At 43.1% G+C, this 18,896-nt stretch overlaps 3 protein-coding genes across 7 annotated transcripts in view; 1 reads left to right on the top strand and 2 right to left on the bottom strand.

The window, feature by feature from the left end:
• The window catches only part of LOC110498461 (zinc finger and SCAN domain-containing protein 2), a 771,911-nt gene that overhangs the window by 580,364 nt on the left and 172,651 nt on the right, over positions 1–18,896 (top strand). The gene's annotated exons all lie outside the window — the stretch shown is intronic.
• The window catches only part of LOC110498515 (zinc finger protein 3-like), an 88,465-nt gene that overhangs the window by 27,040 nt on the left and 42,529 nt on the right, over positions 1–18,896 (bottom strand). The window lies entirely within an intron of this gene.
• On the bottom strand, positions 106–17,089 carry LOC110498511. Its single transcript, XM_021575173.2, has 6 exons — positions 16,587–17,089; positions 14,348–14,478; positions 13,986–14,150; positions 3,506–3,617; positions 2,101–2,198; positions 106–1,437 (listed from the first exon to the last, which is right to left on the bottom strand). Exons 1-6 carry the CDS (start codon positions 16,873–16,875, stop codon positions 499–501), a joined length of 1,734 nt encoding a protein of 577 aa, XP_021430848.2. The 5' UTR covers positions 16,876–17,089; the 3' UTR covers positions 106–498.

Here is an 18,896-nt window from a genome sequence, read left to right as displayed (position 1 = left end):
GCAACACCAAATGGATGCTTCACATTTATACATCCGGTGAAATATCTGGCTCATTGTTGTGACAATATGTTCGAAGGAAGCCAAGGAATTCAAGGAAACAAAGTCAAATTTTGAAGCAAATAAAAAGATAACATAATTTCTCATTAACCGATTTGATCATCTATTTTTAGATGCCTCCTGATTATGCCAAATAATTTTTGGGGGTTGGGGTGTGTTATAAAGGTGTTATATAAAAGAGGGACATTATTTTTGTTATGAATAGTACACAGGCAAAACCAAATTGAAAGGGTGAATATAGACTTAAATGACAGTGTTATAGCTATGCCAGCACACCAAACAAGAAGTCTGTATCCTGTGAGAAAGACAGCATGCCCAAATACTGAGGGACTTAGTAATCCAAAAAACTATCTTACCCCAAGACACTTCACATGATAACAATAATATTTAAGCTAAAGAATAGTTCCCAGATATCCCCTGCGTAAAACTCAAGCCACACTGCTACGATTTCTCCCCATTGTGGACACTCTTATGTCTGATAAGGATACTCAGGAAGGAGAAGCTCTTGTAACATAGTTTGCACTTGAAGGGCCTCTCATTGGTGTGAATGGTCTGGTGCTGCTTCACATATTTTGCCTTAGCAAAATTTTTCCCACATGTGGGGCAGGCATACGGCTTGTCTGCATCCGTCCTAATGCTCGGCCTCCCATGTTGTGACCCAATGACACCAGAGGAGGTAGAAGCAGGTAGAACCACCCTCAGATTGTTAGTCTTTGAGCTCCCTCCCTGACCTCTAGCCATGGTTTGGGTGTTGTTGGGATTATGTGATGTGTTATAGGCTAGGTACCTCTCGTGTTGTACACCCATCCTGACCCTGTCTGTATTGGTGGGGTAACCAGGAAGAAACTGAGGAAGGTTAGACCCAGGCCCAGGCTTTCCATGAACCCAGTCACCAGGCATTAGATGAGAAACTGAAGGAGAAGACAGACTTGCTGAAAAACTACCACCAGGGGGGTCTCCCACCACTCTCTGTGAAGGCTGAAGCCCAGGTTGACCTGCTCTGTTCATCATGGATACTGTGGTGTTTGTATCATAGGAACAGGAGGGTCTATCTCTATCAGCTCCAGGCCCTGCTTCATCCCTGCACTGAGACTGTGAAGAGAAGGGTCTGGGCTGCAGACTGGATCCCTGACTGGAGCCTCTGTCTCTCTGATGACCACCAGGACTGAGGTTGTTCAGTCCACCTGTCCACTGGTTGTGTTCTGTGTGGTGGAGTCTCTGTACTTCGCGATTGTGTCCTGGTTCCGACTCGGGAATGAAGAGCGAAGGCTCCTGATCCAGGGTCCTGATCCGGGTCCAGGGTTTATGGCCAGCCACCTCAGAGGTCCACTCTCTCCCACCAGTAACATTGGATATCAGCAGGTCTTCATGGGCTGCAGACTGAAAACAAATATTGTACCGAAAAGCATAAAGGTTTATATAAGACATGGAGCCACTGGATTTTTTAAATTTTAATTTTAATGTCCATGTGTTGAAACTCAGTCCCTGCAATGATACAAAAATAACCAAGTCGGTCAGCACTGTATTTAATTTCAACAAAATGGTCATACACTACTTTTATTGCACAAATTGATACACCTGAAAAGTAGAATATTTTTTCTAACTATGGTAACACTTTCCCTTTTCTGTACATCTGCTACCCTCGCTTTGATTAAATACATTTTTGGAATACTTTACTACTTCATATCAAGTAATTAGGGCACTATTTCCTCATTATAAGACACCAGTATCCTATAGAAGGCAGGCTGAAGGCGGCACCTGTTAGAGGGTTAACCTGAGATGCCATCAGTCTCTCTGAATCACAACAATAGGAGCAGGCCGGAACATCACTAGCCAAGGCTGTGTCTGTTCTCTCCCGCCGCATATGGACACCTCCCCGTCCCCGCCCTGCACACCAAATCCACTCCTCGCCCTGGTCTCAGCCAGTCTGTTGTCATGGAGACTAAGTGTGGATGTTGTTTTTTGTTCGCCTGTCTGTTTCTGGTTGTGGTTAACAGTGTTGTTCCCCAGCCCAGAGTTGAGGATGCTGTCCCATCCACTGACCTCCACTATATCACCTCTGGTCCTGCCCTGATCAATGATGTTGTCCCCTGGGCTCTTGGCTGCACTGGTCTGGGTATCCAAGATGGCCACCCAGTCTCCTGCAGGAAGAGGTTAGAGAATAGAAACTCTACATATGGTGGGTTTTTTGTCAATTACCTGGTCAAGTTCATACATTATAATGTGTTTTTGTAGGTGAACATAAGTTGCATTGATTTCATTTTATGAATGAAGAAAAAAAAGAATAGCCAGGTGCATCACTATTCCCATTGAAGATCTATTACTGTATGTAGGCTATATGTACACTCCTGTTCAAAAGTTGGGGGTCACTTAGAAATGTCCTTGTTTTTGAAAGAAAAACACATTTTCTTGTCCATTTAAAATAACATCAAATTGATCAGAAATACAGTGTAGACATTGGTAATGTTGTAAACGACTATTGTAGTTGGAAACTGCAGATTTTTTTGATTTGTAATATCTACATAGGCGTGCAGTGGCCCATTATCAGCAACCATCACTCCTGTGTTCCAATGGCACGTTGTGTTAGAGTTCCTCTGTCCAGTGTCTGCGTTCTTTTGCCCATCTTAATATTTTATTTTTATTGGCTAGTCTGAGATATGGCTTTCTCTTTGCAACTCTGCCTAGAAGGCCAGCATCACGGAGTCGCCTCTTCACTGTTGACGTTGAGATCGGTGTTTTGTGGGTACTATTTAATGAAGCTGCCAGTTGAGGACTTGCGAGGCGTCTGTTTCTCAAACTAGACACTCTAATGTATTTGTCCCCTTGCTCAGTTGTGCACTGGGGCCTCCCACTCCTCTTTATATTCTGGTTAGAGCCCATTTGCACTGTTCTATGAAGGGAGTAGTACACAGCGTTGTAGGAGATCTTCAGTTTCTTGGCAATTTCTCGCATGGAATAGCCTTCATTTCTCCGAACAAGAATAGACTGACGGGTTTCAGGAGAAAGTTATTTGTTTCTAGCCATTTTGAGCCTGTAATCGAACCCACAAATGCTGATGCTCCAGATACTCAACTAGTCTAAAGAAGGCCAGTTTTATTGCTTTTTTAATCAGGACAACAATTTTCAGCTGTGCTAACATAATTGCAAAAGGGTTTTCTAATGATCAATTAGCCTTTTAAAATGATCAACTTGGATTAGCTAACACAATGTGCCATTGGAACACAGGAGTGATGGTTGCTGACAATGGGCCTCTGTACGCCTATGTAGATATTTCATAAAAAATATGCCGTTTCCAGCTACAATAGTCATTACGACATTAACAATGTATTTCTGATCAATTGTATGTTATTTTAATGGAGAAGAAAAAAAGTACTTTTCTTTCAAAAAACAAGAAAAAACATTTCTAAGTGACCCCAAACTTTTGAACGGTAATGTATTTCTCTCTTACCTTGCTCCCCCATCTTTAGTCCACTCAGCAGATCAATGCTCTCTGGTTCGTCTTCTATTGTCTCCTCTTTGACCAGCAGCAGATCAGGCTTCCCATCCTCCATGTCTACTGACTAAGAGATACAGAGTGAGAGGATGTTGGATCAAGAAATCTGATATAAGCGACCTGCTATCTTCTGATTGGGCAATGGGGGATTTCTATGCATACTGTGCAAACATGTCAATTTATTTTATACTATGCAAACATGTTAGTTGATTTGACTACTTGACACTCTTTAATGGTTTGATCATTTAAAAGCCATGGTCCCACAAAATTAATCAAGACCTCGGCCCTTATCTACAAAGAGAATCAGAGTAGGAGTGCTGATCTAGGATCTTTCTGTATAATCCTATTTCTTATGATCTACAAGGAAACACTGATCCTAGATCAGCATTCCTACTCAGAGGCTTTGTGGATACGGGCCCTGACCTAATACCATTTAGACTGTAGTTCATAGTGTGCTGACCTCAGTAAGCCCAGTCTCATATTTTTGCATATATGACAAAATCCGACGTTTTTGTTTGCCTGTTTCACACACATCCATGTGCTTTTATGAAAAAAATAAAAATGAGGTCCTTAGTTTACATGTTAGAACTCACAAACTCTTGGTACAAGGTAATTGCCACGCATGCGCGTACCGATAGGATGCATGGGGTGTGTCGCAACGTTTGCTGTCATTAAATGTGAAGACTGTTATATTATCAAATCAATTATCTGTGTAATTATTGCCCCGATTCGTTTAATCACGGAATAGTAACTAACTAAGAAGTTGGGGCACCACAGGAAAATGTTGTTTATAGAGTTGCAATTTCCCAAATATAACTCTTCAGATATTTTATTATCTTATTGATTACCGACTTATATTAATGTATTATTACCTCATCAATCTTATTCCTGAATGTCGCAAACCCTTGGATATCTACACGAACCCTATCATCATAAATCATGAATAGTGATATACAAATTGGCTTATTTATTTACTAACTAACTAACTAATCAATCACAGAATTACACAAACACACACAGTAGATAATACATTGGTTCCTAACATGACACAAAGAAAAGTCCCTAGTGGGCTAAGCCAATATGATGGCTTGGTAGACAAAGGAAAGGGGTGGGCAAAGCTTAAGAGCGGGAAAATTCAGAGTTGATAACTACACTCATGGAAATGCTAATACTTTGAACATGAACAACCGCTCATTCGAAAATAAATGGCAATTTACATATTTACAAGTGTATGCCTTTGTTGTCCCTCTCTGCGATCGCCAGTCCGTCTGCTGGATAGATTGTCGACACAAAGTCTCTAGTTTGTCCACCAGAGATCAAAGTCTCTGGTTGTAGCTTGTTATAATGGATACGTCAGAGTACCATTCGGTCATTCAACCGGTTGCATTTACCAGACTAAAGTACTTAAACAGCTGCAGCCTGAATAATTGTTCTTTAGTGTGTAGATTTCTTAGCCATTTCAACGTGGGAATGATCTCCATGTTCTCTGGTCTTGTCCTTTGGTAGAGTTGCCAACCATTTCAACATATAGCGACAGCTTCCATGTTTTCTGGTCTAATGTACATTTTGTCACAGGTGGTTTTATACAGGAGCAGAAAAGGGGGCGTTCCATGACACCGTGTAGTGTCTGTGCTCATGGGGGCGTGGCCACTGACTGATCATAAGTTACTATGAAAAACAATTCTAATTTAGAAGACTAAGATCACATTGTTATCTTTCCAAAATTATTCTTATGCTTAATCATTAATTTAATACAACATTCAGATGCAAACCCCATAATTGAGAAGTGTATGCAAACAAAGAAACAGTAATGTGTGTCTCCTGTCCTTCATGAGGTCACCAAATGAAACAAACTCGACATGACTGTTCCTTAAGTGTCCACGGACCACTCCAACTGCTTGGAATACCGAAATACTGTTAAATTATTCAAACTTTTGATGTCCAAGTGTCTCTGTGTTCCATAGTCACATTCCAATCTCGATACTACAGAGTCCAGAAGCAGAGTATTTTACGACCGACATAAAGCGTCCTCCTCCACCTCTGCGGGAGAGAGAGGGCGCAGTAGAGCGGACCCACTGTACCCTGATCCTTCAGCCCTTCACAGGAGAGTTATGACAGGTGTGACTAGTTCCGTCTTGTACTGACAAAACTGTGGTTATATGTAGAAGGCAAACAATAGTTTAAAGTTTAAATTAAGTCTCTAAAATCAAATAGATCAATATACCCCCAAGCGACTGGGAAAGCGTGAGCGGTCAGTTATATACAAACGCAAGCCAATCATTTGGTAAAGCGGCGCGGCGACACAAATCTAACAAGGCATTACTTCCCCCAGAGCAAAAGACAAGGAGCAATTAGGAGATGCAAACGAGAGTAATGAACAGGTAAAGAATATCAAGCAATGCTAAAATGCTCTCAAAGCACACCAAAACAAACTGCTACAATCTGTTGTTAAAAAAGTAGATTTGATGGAAAAGAAAGTAGCCTATCGTTTCAGACATGCACATGAAAGAACAACACACAAAAAATGAACCTGCTGGAAACAAAGTTGCAAACTTTAGAAGATGAATTGGACCAGCAAGAAAACAGAATGAGACGAAACATGAGAATACTGTCTGTACCAGAAGACGAGGAAAAAGGACACCTTTCCAGCTACGTGGTCAAACTGATAGCAGAGGAACTTGCCGTGGATATAGCACCAGAGGATCTGGAACAATGCCAAAATGATTGGGCGTGAAACAGAAGAACGCTAAATATCCCTGCATGGTAATCTTCAAACTGCGGAACTATCAGACCAAAGTCAACATTCTGAAAGCACAGGGGGGAAAGGAGATCAAAATCCACAGCCAGTCCATTCGATTCGTCTCGGACCTGTCTGCTAGGCTGAGGAGAAAACGCAAGGAATACATTCAGATCAGACAGTCAGAATCAAATCTCAACTCAGCTTCCTGGCAGTGCTGTGGGTATGGAAGGATGGGATTCACAAGCGCTGATGAAGCCCTAATCAAGCTACAAGAAACCTTTCCAATTGAAGAAGGAGAGCCCCCTGTTCTGAAAAGAGGACGAAGTAGGAAAAAACTATGAGCGCACTAGGCTACATACGGTGATGCCTATGATCGGCTTATGGTAAATTGAGATAATATTATTTCCCCCTCCCCCAATAAAATATATAATCTACTTTCCTCAAGTAACTATTCTTCTCTAGGAAGTAACAATAGAAGTAGCCGATGCCAATGGGCTACATGGACACTGAAAATATAATACAAAAGGGAAAATATAGCATGTAAATAACTATTTGGTCCCGCTTTTTTTTAAGTGCCCCCTATGATGGCTTCATAAAGCCTTCATATAGGCATCATAACACTACATATTTGTGAAGCATCTCATCTATAACCGTATATCATGCTCTATAAAGATTCATAATGTGGCATAACTGTTTGACATATTTATACATCTTTTATAGAGCATGAAATACGATTAAAGATGACGGATTTTTGCCCATTTATACAGTGCTTATGAACCCTATATCAAGGCTTTATGAAGCCTTCAAATAAAGTGGAACCAACTGTTCTATGGATGTGTGTGTGTTTGGGCGTGAGTGTAGGTGTGTGTGGGTGTATGTTTGTGTGCCTGTTCATATGAATGGGAGTGTGAAGGAGGGTGAATTAATACGTGTGGGTGAATGGGTGTGTGGATGCATACCGTATGTGTGAATGAAGGAGAATGGATGAGTAAGTCGATGTATGTAAATGTATCTGAGAAGAAGGGGAAAAGTTTGGGACAGACTTGGCTTGGGTGGGTAAGGGTGTGCAAGGAAGGGAGGTTGAGACAAGCTTGGCAAGGATGGAAGGGTGTGACAAGCTTGGCCTGGGTGGGCAAGGATGGGAGGGTGTGACAAGCTTTGCCTGGGTGGGCAAGGATGGATGGTTGTGACAAGCTTTGCCTGGGTGGGCAAGGATGGAAGGGTGTGACAAGCTTGGTCTGGGTGGGCAAGGATGGGAGGGTGTGACAAGTTTGGCTTGGGTGGATTAAAGGGGGAGGGTGTGATGAGCTTGGCTTTGGTGAGGGGGGGTAAAGGGAGGAGGAAAACTGGGAGGGGGAGGTTTTGAGGGACAAGTTTGGCGTGGAAAAGTGGGAAGAAAGGATTCATCTATACTACAATGTAATTGTATTTATTTTTGTGACTTGCAAACCTGCTGCAAAATGAATAAGAGTTCTGGACAAATTAGGAGGACAAGTCATTATTATTCCTTGTTTGCCATTATAGGTCAATTCCAATGGTGGTTATTGGCGATAGTGGAGGGATAGGGACGGAGGAGCTGGGAGGGCATCAAACACTTCCCTGACATACAGTGAGCTCCAAACGTATTGGGACAATTTTTGTTGTTTTGGCTCTGAACTCCAGCACTTTGGATTTGAAATTATACAATAACTACACTGCTCAAAAAAATAAAGGGAACACTAAAGTAACACATCCTAAATCTGAATGAATGAAATATTCTTATTAAATACTTTTTTCTTTACATAGTTGAATGTGCTGCCAACAAAATCACACAAAACTTATCAATGGAAATCAAATTTGTCAACCCATGGAGGTTTGGATTTGGAGTCACACTCAAAACTAAAGTGGAAAACCACACTACAGGCGGATCCAACTTTGATGTAATGTCCTTAAAACAAGTCAAAATGAGGCTCAGTAGTGTGTGTGGCCTCCACGTGACTGTATGCCCTCCCTACAACGCCTGGGCATGCTCCTGATGAGGTGGCGGATGGTCTCCTGAGGGATCTCCTCCCAGACCTGGACAAAAGCATCCGCCAACTCCTGGACAGTCTGTGGTGCAACGTGGCGTTGGTGGATGGAGCGAGACATGATGTCCCAGATGTGCTCAATTGGATTCAGGTCTGGGGAACGGGCGGGCCAGTCCATAGCATCAATGCCTTCCTCTTGCAGGAACTGCTGACACACTCCAGACACATGAGGTCTAGCATTGTCTTGCATTAGGAGGAACCCATGGTCAACCGCACCAGCATATGGTTTCACAAGGGGTCTGAGGATCTCATCTCGGTACCTAATGGCAGTCAGGCTACCTCTGGCGAGCACATGGAGGGCTGTGCGGCCCGTCAAAGAAATGCCACCCCACACCATGACTGACCCACCGCCAAACCGGTCATGCTGGAGGATGTTGCAGGCAACAGAACATTCTCCACGGCGTCTCCAGACTCTGTCACGTCTGTCACATGTGCTCAGTGTGAACCTGCTTTAATCTGTGAAGAGCACAGGGCGTCAGTGGTGAATTTGCCAATCTTGGTGTTCTCTGGCAAATGCCAACGTCCTGCACGGTGTTGGGCTGTAAGCACAACCCCCACCTGTGGACGTCGGGCCCTCATACCACCCTTGTGGAGTCTGTTTCTGACCGTTTGAGCAGACACATGCACATTTGAGGCCCGCTGGAGGTCATTTTGCAGGGCTCTGGCAGTCCCCCTCCTGCTCCTCCTTGCACAAAGGCGGTCCTGCTGCTGGGTTGTTGCCCTCCTACGGCCTCCTCCACGTCTCCTGATGTACTGGCCTGTCTCCTGGTAGCGCCTCCATGCTCTGGACACTACGCTGACAGACACAGCAAACCTTCTTGCCACAGTTCGCAATGATGTGCCATCCTGGATGAGCTGCACTACCTGAGCCAGTTGTGTGGGTTGTAGACTCCGTCTCATGCTACCACTAGAGTGAAAGCACCGCCAGCGTTCAAAAGTGACCAAAACATCAGCCAGGAAGCATAGGAACTGAGAAGTGGTCTGTGGTCACCACCTGCAGAACCACTCCTTTATTGGGGGTGTCTAGACAATTGTCTATAATTTCCACCTGTTGTGGAAATTATTGACAATTTATTGTCAATCAGTGTTGCTTCCTAAGTGGACAGTTTGATTTCACAGAAGTGTGATTGACTTGGAGTTACATTGTGTTGTTTAAGTGTTCCAATTATTTTTTTGAGCAGTGTATTTGTATTTGTATTTATTATGGATCCCCATTAGTTCTTGCCAAGGCAGCAGCTAATCTTCCTGGGGTTTATTATGGATCCCCATTAGTTCCTGCCAAGGCAGCAGCTAATCTTCCTGGGGTTTATTATGGATCCCCATTAGTTCTTGCCAAGGCAGCAGCTAATCTTCCTGGGGTTTATTATGGATCCCCATTAGTTCTTGCCAAGGCAGCAGCTAATCTTCCTGGGGTTTATTATGGATCCCCATTCGTTTTTGCCAAGGCAGCAGCTAATCTTCCTGGGGTTTATTATGGATCCCCATTAGTTCCTGCCGATGCAGCAGCTACTCTTCCTGGAGTCCAGCAACATTAAGGCAGTTATATACAATTGAAATATTACATGACATTACATTTCATAACACTATCCAATACATTTAGTGTGTTCCCTCAGGCCACTACTCCACAATCACATATTTACAATACAACATCCATGTATGTGTGTCTGTGTCTCTTCATAGTCCCGCTGTTCCATAAGGTGTATTTTTTATCTGTTTTCAAAATCGGATTCTACTGCTTGCATCAGTTACCTGATGTGGAATAGAGTTCCATGTAGACATGGCTATATGTAGTACTGTGCGCCTCCCATAGTCTGTTCTAGACTTGGGGATTGTGAAGAGACCTTTGGTGGCATGTCTTGTGGGGTATGCATGGGTCAACACTTCTTACAAAAACAAGTAGTGATGAAGTCAATCTCTCTTCCACTTTGAGCCATGAGAGATTGACATGCATATTATTAATGTTAGCTCTCCATGTACATTTAAGGGCCAGCCGTGCTGCCCTGTTCTGAGCCAATTGTAATTTTCCGAGGACTCCCTTTGTGGCACCTGACCACACGACTGAGGTTAAAGTGAAGACTGTTAGATTTTATTTACGGTTATTGTCATCCATATCGGGTGAACCGTTTAGAAATTAGAGCACCTTTTGTACATAGTCCCCTCACTTATGTGCATTAAAGTTTTCAAAAGTTTAGTATTTGGTTCCATATTCCTAGCGTGCAATGATTACATCAAGCGTGTGACTCCACAAACTTGTTGGATGCATTGCTGTTAATTTTGGTTGTGTTTCAGAGAATTTTGTGCCCAATAGAAATTAATGTATTGTGTCATTTGAGTCACTTTTATTGTAAATAAGAATAGAATATGTTTCTAAACTCTTCTACATTAATGTGGATGCTACCATCATTAACGGATAATCCTGAATGAATCATGAATAATGATGAGTGAGAAAGTTACACTTACAAATATCATACACCTCCCCCGTTATTGTAATGGTGAGAGGTTAGCATGTCTTGGGGGTATGATATTTCTACATCTGTAACCTTCTTACTCATCATTATTCACAATTCATTCAGGACTAAGGGTGCGTTCATAAATTCACTCTGGCTATCTACTCTGATTTCAGAGCACTCTCCTCCGAGTGTGCAAAAGCGCAGAATAACTGACGCTCAACACCCCTTGAATATGGCCGGTGTCAGTAAACCTCAGCGAAAAAGCGTAATTAAATTGTTGCCAGGAGCACAGTTTAGTCACCAATGCTCTGGATAAAAGGAAAACAGCCTAACCAGCTCTGCTATGGAGAGTAAAATGGACAGAGGGAGGTGTTCTCTCACTTTAGGGCTCCCAAGTGACGCAACAGCCTAAGGCACTGCATCTCAGTGCTAGAGGAATCACTACAGACCCTGGTTTGATCCCGGGCTGGATCACAACCGGCCGTGATTGGGAGTCCCATAGGGCAGCACACAATTGGCCCAGCGTCGTCTGGGTTAGGGGAAGGTTTGGCCGGGGTAGGCCGTCATTGTAAAATAAGAATTTGTTCTTAACTGACTTGCCTAGTTAAATGAAGGTTTGCTTGGGTGCTTGCCTGCCGTTGTGAGGTCAGAAACCTGGATCAACCCTACTCCTCTGCCAGAGCGTCCAGTATGCGCTCTGAACGCTCCGCGAGCACAACGCTCTTGAATTTCCAACAAACGAACAATCCGACAATTTACAAATGCCCAGAGGGCACTCTGGCACTCCAGATTGGATTTACAAACACACCATAGGAAAGTTAGATGCACAAATAGCTGTGTGTTTGTGTGCAACTCTTAAGAGGCAGCTCTGCATTTTCAAGCTGTTGGCTACGTCCCTTTTCAACACACTAACACAATACACATAAATCTACATTTAAAAAGGGGGGGGGGACTCATTTGAGATTCAAAGCCTTGTCACAATCTGCGTCAATTACGCAGACTAGGCAATTTACACAGAGAGCAATTTGATCAGTCAGTCAAATACACGTGATAGTTGCTTTGATGATCAGAACGTGTGGTTGGACTGCGGTATGTTAAGGACACTTCCATGAACAAGTGTTGGAACATATCTCATATGTATATACTGTACTCGATACCATCTACTGTATCTTGCCTATGCTGCTCTGTACCATCACTCATTCATATATCCTTATGTACATATTATTTATCCCCTTACACTGTGTACAAGACAGTAGTTTTGGAATTGTTAGTTAGATTACTTGTTGGTTATTACTGCATTGTCGGAACTAGAAGCACAAGCATTTCGCTACACTCGCATTAACATCTGCTAACCATGTGTATGTGACAAATAAAATTTGATTTGATTTGATTTGACACGTCCAACTACGTCGACCATTTTAATTGGCTGATGCAGAACTTGTTCCAGGATATAATCTGATGAGACCAGCTACAATTTAGTGTTTTGTCAACTGCAAGTAAATCAAACATTTTCACTGGCTGATACTCATTTTGAGCCGCAGAAAATATTTACATTGAAATTGTTACTTATGTTTCCCACTACGTCAGAGTTCTATACTGTAGTTACAGAATGACTTCATTTAAAAATAAAAAAAACATAATGGGGCATAAATATTACGTGGTTAAAAATAAGTCAGCTATGATAAGTTAAAAGTCATCAGACAAACCTGACTAAACTATGTTGACGTGTACAGTAGGTGTTTGGGTATATTTAGTAAGCGTATATTGGTTATAATATCGTGTGTATGCAGAATAGGGTGAGATCAGATGTGATGTAAACTAAGAGTCTAAATGAAAGGCTTAGAATGAAAAGTTCCATTTTGTGTTTATTGAACATAAACAAGATTTAAATACACATGAAAACCACACATACACATCTCAACTAATAATCTGAATGAATTTGATAAATTGTATTAATTTTCTCATGAAAAGTGTCTTGGGAAAAAAAATTAAGTAGTTGAATGAAAGTAATTAAATAGGCATTTGTGAACACAGTACAACCACAACATGTATCAGACTTTGTTGGTGTAACGGATGTGAAACTGCTAGCTAATGCAGAGTTTGATCTAAACATCAGAAGCTATTGAGTAAAATAGTTACTTTCTATGTTATAGAGTGAAATGTTTTTTCTGCTGGTGTATCCTGAGGTAGCTCCTCTCTGAGAACCTCTTCCCGCAGTGCGTACAGGCAAATGGCCTCTCTCCGGTGTGGACCTTCAGGTGCATCTTCACATGGTCCTGGCGGGAGAACCTCTTCTCACACTGGGGGCAGCTGTAGGGTTTCTCACCTGTGTGGACCCTCTGGTGCCTCTTCAGGTCACGAGCCTGGGCGAAACGCATTTGACACTGGGCACAGCTGAAGGGTTTCACCCCTGTGTGGACCCTCTGGTGGATCTCCACCTTCTGGGGGCTGCTGAAGCCTTTGTTACAGAACATGCAGATGAACCGTTTCTCTTTAACATTGCCTGATGTTTCTCCCCCTCCCTGAGCCTGGGCTATAGTCCTTTCGTTTGAGTTCAATACCTGATCGAAAAGGACATGGATGGGTGAATCGGAAGGCCCCATCGACGTGGACACTGGGTCGCGATCCCTGAACTCGTGTATAGGTGAGTGGGTCACAACGGTTGGATTTGTCTCTAAGCTTTCCCTATAATCTAAGAAATCTCTGCCCTGTGAGTGTCCATCTCCAAGGTGACTTTCTGCATTCCGTGTGGGAGAAGCGTCACCCTCCACTTTCACAGTCACCTCATCTATGATTATAACCTCCCTTTTCTTATCTAGGTACCCTTCAGAGTATACACTACTACTGTACTGGTTCCAGTCCCCTCTAGACAGATCAGTCTGTGTCTCTAAACCCAAAGATATGTTGCCAGGGTCCATTTCTGTAGAGTAAGAACAAGACGGGTCATCACCACGAGTGTCTAACGCATCACCATCTCCACGGGAATTAACCGTTCTTTGGCTCTGGTGAAATACGGGTAAGTACTCTGAACCGGGAGCAGGAGGACAGCCCAGTGTCCCCAACCCCAGTCTCTCTGGGTCTGATCTGTGGTCAGATCCTGTGTGTAAGAGCCTTTTTGTTACAGTTAAAGTATTGGAATCTGTCTCTGACTTGAGGACGGCGTTCGGCGTTCCACTGACCTCAGTGATGCTGCTTCGGGTCCTGGGCTGCGCTGGGGCGGTGGTGGGGTCCTCCATGGCTACAGAGGGCGTTCCAGTCTGGATGTCTCTGCTGTGCCGTGGGTCTTCCTGTCCTTCAGACCTCTCCATCTTGACCCCAGGACCTGCAGTCTCTGCATCTGCAGACTGACACAAAAAGAGAGGAGGTTATTACCGGTAAATTTGTAGAATTGGATAACAATGTCGTAGGGAAGTCTCAAAAGCTCCCCTATGGCAGATGTACATGTAAGCAAGTGAATAGCTGAGGTGAGCCTTTCTGAAATAAACGGGCCACATTAGATTACAAAGTAACTGTAATTTTTATGCAACACTATTACACTAACCTCTATCATGATAACATGCTGGGTTGAGGTTCCACTCCCCTCATCAACAGTAATTGGTTGGTCATCTCTCCATGAATTGTGCTTCATTGGCTTCACAAAGCTCCTGTGGCCTCCAGTGAGACTTTCTTCACCTGAGAAAGTGATTGGGAGAAAAAAAAGGAGGTTGTGTTGGCTACTGTCTGCTCAACGGTATAGAGCCTTTTCTGTGTTTGCAAATACTTCTGCATGAGGGCGAAGAGTGCAATTTGGTTGCAGAACACGGGGGAGTTCTCATTTTAAGGCTTGTATGAAAGTCCTACTTAACATAACAGTGTAAGCATATGACAACCCAAAAATCAATGGCTCTGGTTATAATAGCCTCTTTTAGAATCTGAGGGTGAAATACTTCCACACTCATCTCTAACATGTAGGCTCAGCATTCCTGACCAGTCTCGTTACAAGTCAGAATGTTGAACAAACTTCATTTCAACTTACTTTACTTGTTGTCTGCTGATTTTGTTCCTATGTCGGTGGTAACCTGGTACAAAATATCCACAGGGAAGTGTTATCAAACCCCGGCCTACTGATGCAATTCGCACTTGACCAATACTTGCACAATATGGCCGAGCATAACCGAACGGCAAACACTTCCAGCTGATTCCGAGGAAATGTGCTTCGGTCAACGTACGTGTCAAGAGAATGAAAATACAAGTGACAGAACCTACCGGCGCCGCAAAAAGTAGGGTAAACAACCCTTTCCTGTGGATACCTTATCTCCTACTGCCAAAAGGACCAACAGCATGAACAACCGGTAAAGTGTAAATATAATTTTAATAAACATTCTGGCTTGTAGAGACTACTGCATCTTTTCATGGTGACATTAAGACACCATGGAGCCGGCACGAGATATGGGTCCGTACAACAGTGCAGTACTCGAGATCTGACCTTTATCCACACTGCTTCATCGAGAAGATTGAAATAGTGTTCATTTTCCCAGAAAACTGCCATTTTCGTCCTCATGCTAGCTAGCATTAGCCATAATGGAATTGCATGTCACGTTGGCTGAGATACACTACATAGCCAAAACTGCTCGTTGAACATCTCATTCCAAAATCATTGCCATTAATATGGAGTTGGTCCCCCCTCTGGTCCTCCACTCTTCTGGGAAGGCTTTCCACTAGATGTTCGAACATTGCTGCAGGGACTTTCTTCCATTCAATTTCAGCCACAAGAGCATTAGTGAGGTCGGGCACTGATGTTGGGTGATTAGGCCTGGCTCACAGTCGGCGTTCCAATTCATCCCAAAGGTGTTCGATGGGGTTGAGGTCAGGGCTCTGTGCAGGTTAGTCAAGTTATTCCATACTGATCTTGACAAACCATTTCTGTATGGACCTCACTTTGTGCACGGGGGCATTTCCCTGTTGAAACAGGAAAGGGCCTTCCCCAAACTGTTGCTACGAAGTCAGAAGAACAGAATAGTCTAAAATGTCATTGTATGCTGTAGCATTAAGATTTCCCTTCACTGGAACTAAGGGGCCTAGCCCAAACCATGAAAAACAGTCACATTATTCCTCATCCACCAAACTTTATAGTTGGCACCCTGCACTCGGGCAGGTAACATTCTCCTGGCATCCACTAAACCCAGATTTGTCCGTCTGACTGCCAGATGGTGAGACTTGATTTATCACTCCAGAGAACGTGCTTCCACTGCTCCAGAGTTCAATGTCGGTGAGCTTTACACCACACCAGCCGACGCATGGCATTGCGCATGGTGATCTTAGGCTTGTATGCGGCTGGAAACCCATTTAAGGTCAAATTTGGAGTACAGTGGCATATCCTATCCCTGCATTGAGGTACGTTTTCCGACCATATCTCGTGCTGGTGTCTTAATGTAAACATGATTGGAGCCCCCCAAAAAAGACACAATAGTCTCTACATACCAGCATGTTGAATAAAATGTTATTTACACTTACTAACCATGACTGGAGCCCCAGTGCAGCTCATTGTAAACAACAGTAATAGTAGGGTCGGTATCGTCAGGCAAGATGACCTACTTTTATTCTGCATCCAAGTCGTGTGCATTTGTTTAGAATGTGATATTGAATCTTTGCGCTAGATGGCTCGTAATCAGGGAATTTGAAATATTGCATACCATCTAAAAACTGACCAAGACCCAATTATGTGTAACATCTGAACACGTGTGCAGGGAGAAAAGGGGCAATTAACTTTATGAACGGCGACAGCCTTCTGCAAAATATACCTCTTGCCATTCCTCTGTGTCGGTCGAGGATCTTGACACTACTGGGACGACTTGCGAGGGCGCGCTCTCGCATTGTCCCCTCTGCGCGCTCCCGTGCCATCTTCAGTTCCAGTAGCTGTAGTTTCCTCCGCAATGTCCTGTTATCTTTCTGGCTTTGAGTTATTTCCAAACGAAACACTGCATAGTCGTCGTCTACGAGTTTACAGATCTCTGCCACGGCTGCATTCGCTAGCACCTCCATGATGGAGGCTATTTGAGTGTGAAAAACCATATCGTTACAGTTAGCCATTGTTAGCTAACGTGATCAGCTACTATACCTATTTAGCGTTACCTAAATAATATCTATTAACCAAGTCCTGGCATCAACACGACTGATATTCAGTTCCATGGTGATAATAAACGTCTAAATAACAACGCTAACGTGGAAATAGTTTTTGATCACTTCCGTTTACACTAATAGAAATGATCTTATTGGTAGGCGTCAGAGCTCAAATGTGTGTGGTTAAATTAAAAGGGTATGCGCGCTGTTCTTTGAAATACGGTACTGTTTATAGAGTGTGATTGCGATCTGTGGATTTGCTGTTTTCACGTGTCCATTAACTCGTGACATTCCTGGATTACTCATTATATGAATACAGTCGGATTAAATCAACAAATACAATAGTCTGTTGAAAAAACGTTAAAGTTACATGTAGTGGTGTTGTGCAATTGTTTTTAGATGAGGGAGCGCCCCCCAAAAAATATTCCAATGACGTAATAATTTCCTCAATCAACATTTGTTCGGAAAGTGTATAGAATATGCATATAATACATCCTCCAATTGGAACGTCTGCCCATGCCCACACTATGGGTGCGTTTGTAAATTCACTCTGGCTATCTACTCCGATTTTAGAGCACTCTCGTCTAAGTGTGCCAGAGCGCTGGCACTGGATGAAAGGAAAATAGCATAACCATCTCTGCTAGGGCGAGTAAAATGGTCAGAGTGAGGTGTTCTCTCATTTGTGTCTGGAAGTAGCTAGCAAGGTAGCCAACGTTAGCCGGTTAGCTTGGGTGCATGACTGCCGTTGTGAGGTCAGAACGCTCGGATCAACTGTACTCCTCGGCAAGAGCATCCAGTGTGAACGCTCCAGAGCGAAACCCTCTGAATTTATGAACGCCCAGATCACACTTTGGCATTCCAGATTTCATTTACGAACAAACCCTATTGTCTCAAAAGTTAATATTTTTTACATCCCCTTAAACACCAAGTTAGGAATAGGCTACCTCATTTCAAAATAGACCATCGCTGTCAATCATGTATGTTAATTTGTCACCTTATACTGGTGAAACTTTCAAACTGCATCTCCATGACAACCATTTAATTGATCTCAATCAGTTTCATGGGAATATGCATTTATACTGAACAAAAATATAAACGCAACATGTAACGTGTTGGTCCCATTTTTCATGGGCTGAAATTAAAAAGCCCAGAAATGTTCCATAAGCACAAAAAGCATTTTTCTCTCAAATGTTGTTCACAAATGTGTTTACATCCCTGTCAGTGAGCGTTTCTCCTTTCCCAAGATAATTCCTCCACCTGAGAGGTGTGGCATATCAAGAAGCTGATTAAACAGCATGATCACTACACAGGTGCACCTTGTGCTGGGGACAATAAAAGGCCATAATAAAATGTGCAGTTTTGTCACACAACACAATGCCACAGATGTCTCAAGTTTTGACGGAGCGTGCAATTGGCATGCTGACTGCAGGAATGTCCACCAGAGTTGTTGCCAGAGAATTTAATGTTAATTTATCTACCATAAGCCGCCTCCAACGTCGTTTTAGAGAGTATGGCAGTACGTCTAACCGGCATCACAACCGCAAACCACGTGTAACCACGCCAGCCCAGAACCTCCACATCCGGCTTCTTCACCTGCGGGATCGTCTGAGACCAGCCACCCGGACAGCTGATGAAACTGAGAAGTATTTCTGTCTGTAATAAAGCCCTTTTTTGGGTTGGCTGGGTCTGGCTCCCCAGTGGATGGGCCTGGCTTCTAGTGATGGGCATTCCAGCTCTTTCCAGTGAGCCGGCTCATTCGGCTCAGCTCACCAAAAAGAGACCGCTCTTTTGGCTCCCAAACGGCTCTTTAAAAAATATATATACAGTGGGGAGAACAAGTATTCGATACACTGCCGATTTTTCAGGTTTTCCTACTTACAAAGCATGTAGAGGTCTGTAATTTTTATCATAGGTACACTTCAACTGTGAGAGACGGAATCTAAAACAAATATTCAGAAAATCACATTGTATGATTTTTAAGTAATTAATTA

The sequence above is a fragment of the Oncorhynchus mykiss genome, chromosome 19 (assembly GCF_013265735.2).
Source record: "Oncorhynchus mykiss isolate Arlee chromosome 19, USDA_OmykA_1.1, whole genome shotgun sequence".
Taxonomy (NCBI): Eukaryota; Metazoa; Chordata; class Actinopteri; order Salmoniformes; family Salmonidae; genus Oncorhynchus; species Oncorhynchus mykiss.
This window is presented reverse-complemented; position numbering and strand designations above follow the sequence as displayed.